This window comes from Pteropus alecto, unplaced genomic scaffold (genome assembly GCF_000325575.1).
Source record: "Pteropus alecto unplaced genomic scaffold, ASM32557v1 scaffold60, whole genome shotgun sequence".
Classification (NCBI taxonomy): domain Eukaryota; kingdom Metazoa; phylum Chordata; class Mammalia; order Chiroptera; family Pteropodidae; genus Pteropus; species Pteropus alecto.
In genome coordinates this window covers 6,961,734-6,971,767 of record NW_006430726.1, presented here as the reverse complement: position 1 = coordinate 6,971,767, position 10,034 = coordinate 6,961,734, and the positions used below count along the sequence as shown (strand labels likewise).

The 10,034-nt window shown below is 49.7% G+C and overlaps 1 protein-coding gene across 1 annotated transcript in view; it reads left to right on the top strand.

Annotated features, from left to right (window-relative positions):
* SCAPER (S-phase cyclin A associated protein in the ER) overlaps nt 1–10,034 on the top strand; it is a 176,281-nt gene that overhangs the window by 134,901 nt on the left and 31,346 nt on the right. Inside the window, 2 exon segments of the mRNA XM_025050312.1 lie at nt 4,403–4,635; nt 8,028–8,183. Of these exon segments, the coding sequence (XP_024906080.1) occupies nt 4,403–4,635; nt 8,028–8,183 (389 nt within the window).

The window sequence follows — 10,034 nt, the reverse complement described above, 5'->3', positions numbered from 1 at the left end:
CAATTTCTTCTTATACTTTTAAGCCAAGTAAATCATCGGGGTAAATATCAGTCATGAGTTCTGTTTTTATGTATAAGATAACATGAGCATAGATGTTTTATAAAATGTCAGTGGTCTATTTAATGACAGTTTGAGTAGAAGAAATAAAATAGTGATAACGGTGTAGAAATCCACATCTGCTGCTGGAGCCCTTCAACTCTTTCTGGCCTTTTCTTCCCCTAAATGCTCTCCCTTGACAGGGGCTTTGTAAACAGTGTATTCTTGGTTCTCAGTGAACTCGACTCGTATTCTGACCATTGCAGATACACTGTACAACTTAAAAATAGGTGAACCCAAGTTCACACTGCTGAAAACTAAACTGGGTAGAATTACCGTGATTACCAGGTTAATTTGCTCTGGTGGAATCATGTTACAGAAGGATGGATTTATACTACTAATAAAAGCATCCTTCTGTCTTGCAAAAAAACAGTGTAGAAAGTTTTTGAAACCACTTCAGTGGTAGGAGGTGGCAGGGGAAGAGTGTGACCTTGTCTGTTTAGAATGGCGATGACTTAATTTAATTTTGCTAAAGCACGTTGCCTCAAGACTGGTCCTGCAGATACTGGGCTTCTCCGTGGAGCGGATCCAGGGAAGCAGCACAGCACTTACTGCAGCCCTGCTGGCTCCCTTCTCCTCTGGACCATGGGTTCCTCAGATGCAAGATGGAAAAAAAACATTCTAAGGCTCTTGCTGGACCTAAAATGGAATGAAATATCTTAAGAAGGTCAAATATCTTTGAAGAGGAAGGGGAAATTGTATCATAAGAATAGGTACCTGAAATCAAATTGTAATTTGCTGCTACTCTAAGAATAAGATGATGACGATACCATTATGTTCTAAAATACGCTAAAGGAAACACCTTCTATCCAGGGACGAGAGACTGTGGTTTAGCTTTCTGCCTCCGGAGCGACAGATCAGGGATGCCGAAAGCTGCGTAGTTCTGTTTCTCCCAGGCGGGCTTGGTGCACACCAGCAGGTGGTCGTTCCAAGCCCTCTTGCCTGCTGGGAAGGTAGCCTGCCCCGCCCCCCACAGGCCACCCACTCCCGGAGGGCATGCGTTCCAGGAGCCAGATGTGCCTTCGACCAGGGCTGTGGGCAGAGGGAGAGGGGTCGTTGCTGGCGCACCTTCCCTCAAGGACAGGCCCTTCCTTCAACTCGCAATGTGCGCCTGGCCCAGCAGCTGTGCCGGGAGGGGGAGCTCTGCCTCGAGCGTGGGTCTGTAAGCACATGTCAACTCCAGGTGTGCATTTCACCTGCTCTGTGTCCCCAAAGAGCAGGCTGCTGACACGTTAGTTTGCCTCTGGCGAGTAACAGTGACATGCAGCTAGATGAAGGCCAGCGGCACAGTGCCGCCCTGAATGGAATGCCCTTTGCAGGGTAGTTGGGCCCTTAAAGTTCCTTTTTTATCAAATCTTCGTTTTGAAGACTAGAAAGAACTTTTTTGTCTCACTGAAGATAAGCCCCTCCTTGCCTTAATTCAGGCAGTTTTGACATTTTTTTCTGGGTGAAATAAGCAAAAGAACACTCTTACTCTCGGCAGTGGAAGGATCAGTACCAAATGAGGCAATTAGAAACAAAATCCTGTGGGAAAATAGGAGGAGGCAGGTGAATTGAATGTGAGGCTTAGACTGTCGGGAGTAGGGGATCGGAGTGAAGGAGGAGAGGACAGTTCAGGGCAGCGGGACCCGCAGGCCGCCAGCGTCCTCTGTGCAGCTCCAGTTGTCAGAGTTTTCCAGTTTGTGTTTACTCTAGGAAAAACTGCCAAAGTGGAATTTCTAAAATTAAATGGTAAATCGAGAGCTGTCAGCGATGCACAGAGAATATGAGTAGTACAAAATATATCTGATTTACTTTACCTGGAGCTTGATTTTCTTGGGGCTGATGAAGAAGTGATATTTGGTTCTCAGACCACATTTACAGTATGTTTCACCCAGAATTATCCCAGCAACTCCTAAATATAATATTTCCTTGCCCTTTGGCCAAGAATAGAGTTCTTCTGAAATCCTTCCCCCCACCCCGCTTTTTTATTTTAATGGAAGAGACATCAGAAAGGCACTGTTTGACCCATGACCGATTTTCACATCCCGCCACCAGAGACACAAGTTTCTCTAGAAGCGCAGTGGGCAAAAGTCGGTATGGGCTGAGAGAAAGCACGTGACCTTTAGAGTCCAATAAACTGAGGTCGGGCCCCAGCTCTTGCACTAACTAATCATGAAACTTGGGCATGTTGCTTGATATCTCTGAACTTTGATTTATTAATCTGTAAAAATTAAATGTGGCCATACAAGGAAAACGCCTAAGTGCCTGGCATCGTGCCAAACGAACAACCGTTTGTTTTCACCCTTCCTTCTCCGCCTCCCCAACCCCAGGTAAGTGTGGCACAGAACTTAGCCTCTTCTTGATACCTTAAGGTTGTCATTTTGAGCATAAGCAGTTACTCCAATTTATAGAAAATAATGTGAGAGGAAATTAGCAGGTGAGTGAGTCTGGTGTGGATAACGTGACGGGCACGTTGCACTGCCTTCTGTACTCTGGATCCAGCTTGCCTTGTGCTTCCACAGTCAGTGTCACATTTGCCCCTGCCTGCCTCTAAATGGCCACCACTTTCCTTTTTTCTACTGTTCTTTCTGTTTCTAAACCGGTGAACCCCTCCTTGTTACAGCTGTTTGTACAGCAGAGTCCGAGTCTGAGTGACCCTCGGGGCAGGGCGGCAGGGCACCCTCCGTCCCTCCATTAAATAGGTGACATTAACTTCTGATTGATCTCAACTGTATCCTTAAAAGATGCGATTATTGGATAAAATACTTCTAGATAAATGAAAGGTTGTCAAATACACAAGAATAGTGTTTTAATTGAGATACTCGATGATGAAAATCAGTACAAAGTGTTTCTAGAAGAAAGGACTGAAGACAGGAGATTGAGCCAAAGTTACTCAGGACATGAGGACACCAGGTCCGGCCATACGGAAATCATATAAAAAACGATGACGTGAAATCTATATCTTAGACGCTGAGACAGGCAGCCGCCTGCTCCTGTGAACCTGTGAGAACATGGGCAGGACAGGTCGAGACACTGCAGGGCGGAGGACGCGGGTTCGGGAGGACAGGCGGGTGAAAGCCGACGGTCGGGCATCCCGGTGGAGAAGCTGGGCCTCTGCTCAGCCGTGCGCAGCGGGGCCCCTCACCCAGGGTTTGTTTCTAGCTGTGGCCACATCCAGACTGTGATACACTTATCTATTTATTTACTTTTTGGCAGCATTTTTTAAATTTTAAATTTCAGAAAGTCAGACATTTATACAATCCATGAAGTGATCCCCCCAGTTTACTCCAGCACCCATCTGGCACTACACACAGCCATTGCAGTAATATGGACTGTGTACCCTGTGCGATGATGCTCTGAGTCCCCGTGACTGTTTCGTGACTACTAATTGGTACATCTTCACCTTTCGCCTGTGTCGTCCAGCCCACCTCTCCCACCCTCGGCTTACGGTCTCTGCCCCTTCCGTGGTAGTGAGGGCGTCAGCAGGAGCCCCTGCTCTCCCTGCGGAGAGCGAGTCCTTGAGCGGCCCAGGCGCAGAGCTCCTGCCTGGTTGTGGAGACCTGGGTGTCGACGCCCGGTCACGCTTCTCATTGAGGGCTGATGCCGGGTCACAGTGGCGTTCACTCCCGATGGTCGGCAGGGCTCACGTTAGTGCCACGCATCATTCTGAGAACTGTCATCCGCTGAGTCATCGAGTACTGCAGTGACCCTCATTTCACAATTGAGGAGACTGAGACGGGGCGGTTAAGGCACACGTCTGACATCATCGAGCTGCAGAGCCAGAACCTGAACCCAGGGCCCGGCTCCCGGCCCCTGCCTCGAGCGACCGCGCTGCTTCCTGCGTTCTCTACACAGGGAGCTGAATGCGACCCTATGTGTTAGGAAAACTACTTTGCCACTTTGTAATAAATGCAAATTTCATCCTAACAGAGGAATTTGGATTTGATATTTTAAAAATTCACTTTAACAAGAAACAATGGTGTCAGTTTACAAATCGGTTTTCTGAGTTCATACAGATTTTAAAGATAATTTATTTGGTTGAATAGTATTTATTGAGCACTTACTGTGTACGTGGGCACAGCTAAACATTTCATACGTGTCAGCTCGGTGAGTCCTCGTGAGAACCCTGTGATTTCAGGACCGTCATTACCCTGTTCTGTAAACGAGGGACCAGGAGCTTGGAATCAGTCACCTGCCCCAGGTCACCTAGTGACCACGGGCAGAGCAGTCCGACCTCATGACCAGACTGGAACGTTCAGATAGCCACCTCTGGAACTTCAGAACTATTTGCTGAAACATAATTACCATATTTTTTCCCATCTAGGTTTATGTTCCAGATGAAAATAATGCTATTTTGGGGAGAAATGCAAATAAGCAAGTTTTTGAAGGCTTGACAACTGGACTTCTGAAAGTCAGTGCTGTGGTTCTTGGCTGCCTGATGGCTAATCGACCGAATGGAAGCAGCCGGCCAGCTCTACCAAAAATAGCAGCACAGGACATGAAAAACAAACCCTCACAAGGTGATGCTTTCAACAGTCGAGTTCAAGACCTCATCAGGTAAAATGACTAGATTTCTTAAAACTTTTCTTTTTGTTAAAAAATTAAGTTCTAATAAGTTAAATCTCAGGGCCCATGTAGTGGCATGGTCCTCGCAAAAGCCCCCACAAATTCCTGGTGGGGAATACGCCACATATTGTAGAGAGAAGGAAAATCGTATTAATGAAAAGGAATATAGTTAGCACCGCCCTGTCATTCTTGATATTTAGATATTCAGTGTTAGAACATGTAGTGTCCACGCTTTTATAACTTGGTTGCTATTGACTCCTTCCAACTCAGAGAATTTCTGAGAATTCCCTATCTTAGGTCACCTCTGGTTATGCATTCGGTTCAGAATGAAAGCAGCAGTAATAGCCGCTCCTTCTGGAGCACCCTTACGTGCGACGTATCATGGAGGCGTTGCAGCCTCGTGAGCGGAGGATTTGCAGTTCAGACTTCGCAGGGGAGGAAATCGCTCGGAAGGGCTCAGCGCTTTGCCCAAGGTTATGTAATGAGCAAGTTCGAGAGCAGGGAGTGGAGACCGGAACACGGGTCTGGCTGGACTGTCCACACTTCTCCCCATCGCGCAAACGCGGCAGTTCCTGACAGCTGTTCGAGGTCAGTCCCGCCTTCCTCTGAAGTCGTCCTCTCTGCAGGGAGATTTACTCCTGCTTTGACCCGTGAACTCTTTTTCCTTCGTGAGTCTGGGATCAAGACATTCAGTCTCACATCAGGGTTCTGTGTGGTGCGAATCAGTTACCGGTCCCGCCTGTCCGCAGCCCCTCTGCGACCGGCACTGACCTCTGGCTTCCAGGCCCCACGGTCCGTCGCCGTCTGAGGCGCCGGTGGGGCCGGCAGGATCCCTGGCGTGGCCTGCTCTGCACGTGCTGCTTTCGCCGCCCCCGAATGTCCTCTGGCCGCTTGAAGCGCTTTCTTGGGAACAGCTGTTTCAGCCAGCGCCCTTCTTCCCCTTCGTGGCTGCGTCCCTCATCCCTTCCGTCTGCCCTCTGACCCAGGCGTATTGCTGGCGACTGCTAGGCCCTGTGGGTCCACAACCGTTTGTCACCCAGCCCTTGACTGCTGCCCTCCCTGGCCTTCCTCTCGGTTGCTAGTTCCCGTGCCGTTTCCTCATGTCTTTCTGGTCGCTGGAGAGCCTGCCCTTCGCTGACGAATGCCGTGCTGTCCCAGCAGTGTCCCTCAGCCCTGCGTTCTCGCCAGCCGGGCGTCTCGGCCACGCGCCTCGGCTGTGACGTGGTGGAAGGCCCCGTGCTGCTCCAGCGCGCCGCCACGGGCTTCCAGGACAACGTGCATCCGTGTGCACGTGTATTGTCACACATGCCAGATCCTTTGTGAAGGAGGAAGGAAAAAAACAACTGGTAACCTGCCGAAGCAAACGACGGCGAAGACACGAAAGACCACCGCGGCACCGCAGAGCAGATCCGCGCCGCGCTGGCGAACGTTGTTCTCGCGTGGACGACGTGTCGCCGGCCGCCTCGATGCTGCCCGTGTGCGGGACCACAAACCGTCCCTCCGTCTGCCTGCTGACACGCAGGGAGCACGTTCGAGTCTCTCCAAGCCTCATTTCACCTTCTCAGACAGGACCCGGCCGGAAACCTCCTTCTCCTCCCTGCTGCCACCTGGGCGTTCTTGTCAGTCGATGTCTGCAGCGTTGTAAAACCGGGTGCGAGAGTTCCAGAGAGTTCCAGAGAGTTCCAGCACGGGCCTTGCTCCGTCCTCCAGCCTGTCCTCTGTGGCAGAGCGGGAGCAGGGCACACCGCCCTGGCGGATGTCGCTTCTCTCTCCTCAGCCGGCTGGTGTTCAGTGGACCCTGGGATTTTGATCCTCTGTTCACGTGGTGTGTTGCCGTCATTGACTTGCAGATGTTGCACTGTCCTTGCATCCCTGGAATGACCCCCACTTGATGGTAGCGCGTGATCCTTTTAATATATTGCTGTATTCGATTCGCTGGTATTTTGTTGAGGATTTTTATATCTCCGTTCGGCAGAGATTTTGGCCTGTGCTTTTCTTCCTCTGTGTCGTCCTTGCCTGGCTTCACAATCAGAGTAACGTTGGGCATTTCCTTCTCTTCAGTTTTTCAGAAGAGTTTGAGAAAGATTTACATCTTCAAATGTGTGGTAGGATTTACCAGTGACACCGTCTTGTCCTGGACTTTGTTTTTTGAGGAGGTTTCTGATTACTATTTCTGTTTCCTTACTAGTGCTCAGTCTGTTTAGGTTTCCTATGTCTTCACGATTCAATCTATCACGGTTATATGAGCTAGGAATTTGTCTGTTCTTCTAGGTCCAGTTTGCTGGCATTTAGCCTGTCGTCGTATTCTTGTATGATCCTTTAGACTTCTGTGGTTTTATTGTAAGTTCTCTCTTATTTCTTAATTCAGTTATCCGAGTCTTCTCTTTTTTTCCTTACTGAGTGTAGCTAAAGGTTTGTCCATTTTCTTTATCTTTTCAAAGAACTAACTCTTTTCTTTGTAATGTTTTGTCTTTTAGTCTCTGTTTTTGCTCTCATTTTTACTATTTCCTTTCTTCTGTTAGCTTTTGGCTTCATTTTTGACTTTTCTAGTTCCTTAAAGTATAATGTTAGCTTGTTCACTTGAGATTATTTTTGTTTCTTGAGATAGTCCTGTATCGCTATGAACTTCACTCTTAAAATTGTTTTTGCTGCATGCCATTGATTTTAGTATATCGAATTTTCATTTTCAGTTATCTCGATGTATTTTTTTGTGTCTTCCAGTTCTTCATTGACCCGATGATTGTTGAGCAGCATGTTGTTTAATTTCCCCATGTTTGTGATTTTTCCATCATTATTCTTGTGGTTGATTTCTAGTTCAGTATCACTGAGGATGGAAAATATGCTTGAAATGATTTCCGTCTTCTTAAATTTATTGTTGGGACTTGTTTCGTGTCCTAACATATGGTCTCTCCTTGAGAATGTTACGTATCCACTTGAGAATACGTGTCCTGTCGCTTTGGGATGGAAAGTTTTGTACATATCTATTAAGCCCGTCCGGTCCGATCTGTCATTTAAGGCCAGTGTTCCCGTCTCACCTCTCCGTCTGGGTGATCTGGCCATTGGTGTAAGTGGGGTCCTGACATCTGCCACTGTCATTGCGGGGCCATCTGTTTCTCCCTTAGGTTTGTCATTGATGGCTGCATATAATTTGGCGCTCCTCAGTCGGGTGCATATATGTTAACAAATGTTACGTCTTCTTTATGGATCGTTTCCTGATTACTCAGAACTAACTCTCCAGGAGATCGGTACTTGAGATGCTTTACTCAGACCCGCGTAGTTTGCTCGTTTGCAGGGTCTAAGCCTGTGTTCGGTAACATTCACCTTTGAAGGTGAGGAGGTTGCCGGCCGTGCAGGTTGATAACACATGCCTCTCCCACTTCTAGCTACGTGGTGAACGTAGGGCTGGTCGACAAGCTCTGCGGCTGCTTCCTGTCGGTGCAAGGCCCCGTGGACGAGGACCCCAGGGTGGCGGTGCTGCTGCAGCATGCCGCGGGACTCCTGCAGGCCGCGTGCTCGCTCTGCTTCGCAGTCACCGGAAGGTAAGGCGGCTCCTCGACGGCGGGCGAGACTCAACTTTCGAGGGGTCTGTTGGATTTTGCCCATCGTGGGCTCATTTCCTGGGGAAGCGTGCGGGCTCAGACTTGCGGACCGATGGCTCCGGCACAGCGGCCGCAGGGAGGATGGCGCAGGAAGGACGGCGCGCTGAGGAGGCGGCAGGGCACCTCAGGGGGCCAGGAGGGCTGCCGCGGGCTCGATCGTGCAGGGGCCAGGACGACGAGTGAGGGAGGGATGCACTCGAGGAAAAGGGCGTCTCGCGTGCCCTGTGCGAGGTGGTGGTCATTACCCGTGCCTTTCGCCCATCAGGAGGTGACCTGCCAACGGCTTCCTGAGTTTCCCTGCCTAAGGGTGCTCTGTGGACAAGAAGCTGCTTGCTAGATGGCTAGACGTGCAGGGGACTTAACACCCCCAGGAAGGGCCCTCTGACACAAAACTGGTGGTAGTAGCTCCGCTCTGCCCCTCTACGGGACAGTGCCGTGTGTTCTGAGCAGTCCTTTGGAGGCCCCTGGGCACCTGCCCATTAACACACCCTGGATGAGTGTCCCGCCCTGCTGCACGTTCTCACAAATGAACAGTCCGCACCCTGTCCTTGTTCCCGGGTCCCCTTTGCGGGTAACCCGAACCAAGAGATCTGGGCGTAGATAACGTCTGCTGCTCAGTTTGATGTAGCCGTCGGAGAGGGTGATGTCAAGGGTGGCAGGGGGTGGCATACTAGGTGGTAACTCTTGGGAGACTTACAGGGAGACCAGACCGGAGCTGTGGGAGGCCCCCGAAGTCGTCGCAGAGGGAGCAGCAGGGACACGTTTCTGTTACACATGATCACTCCTGAAAAGCAACGGGACCGGCCTGAGCCCACAGGCAGAGCAGTGGGGGCTCCTGCCTGATGCAAGTGAGAACGTTAGGGCCTGAGGGACACTAGGAAGAGTGAGGGGGAAATACAGGAGGGGACAGAATGAACGTACGGGAGGTGGCACAGACCTTGGTGGTGTGGGGGGCAAAAGGAAAGAGGAATCTAGAACGACTCCCACATTTCTGACTTGACATTTTTTAGTGGTAGGTGGTATCATCTCCAAATCAGAGGATCTAAGCAGTTCTCCACAGAGAAAATTGGGCTTTATTCTTAGACCAGGATAAGGGTTAGCCTTGTAGACTAAAGTCTGTATATCTAGAAAGTTTATGTACATCCCGTGTGTGTTGGGGGCGGGGGGAGAGGTGTGATTGTTTCTATGTACGTACACAACTTGATTTTACATAAGTCAATGATGAACTCTTTTTTGGTTTTTAAGAACTTTTAATCCAATTTTTCCCAATGTAATTTCCTTCTTCAACCTCAATTACTCAGCAAATTTCTAGTAGGAAGCCTTGCTACAAAAGCAGATTATTCTTGAGAAAGGGTCCAGGTGGTTTCCTGGCTTAGATTTTCTGGGAACTCTTAGCAGCGTCAGTGTAAGCTGCTTCTCTGAAAAGAGCTGGGGAGAATGAGCCCCGACTGCTGTCCTTCCCCTCACCCTTCAGTCTCTCATGTTTCCTGGACACTGCCGGGCCACAGGAGTGGAGGGGTTTTTCTCCTCTTCAGATTGTTGGCCTCTGACAGTTACAGACCATCTTGTACCGCGTCCCATTTCTTCCTGGAAATTATATTTCTAACCTGGAAGCTACAGTGGCCTGTTGAAAGCACCGTGTTGCCCCTGTTAAAGAGAGTTGCTGCCCAAGGTCACGGCCCGGTGTGGGGGGGAAGGTGGTGTGGTGGTTGTTCACATAATGCCAGGAGAAGGCAGAGCCAGAGCGACGAGGAAGGATTGCCCCCAAAGCCCTTTTGTGACCAGCAGGAA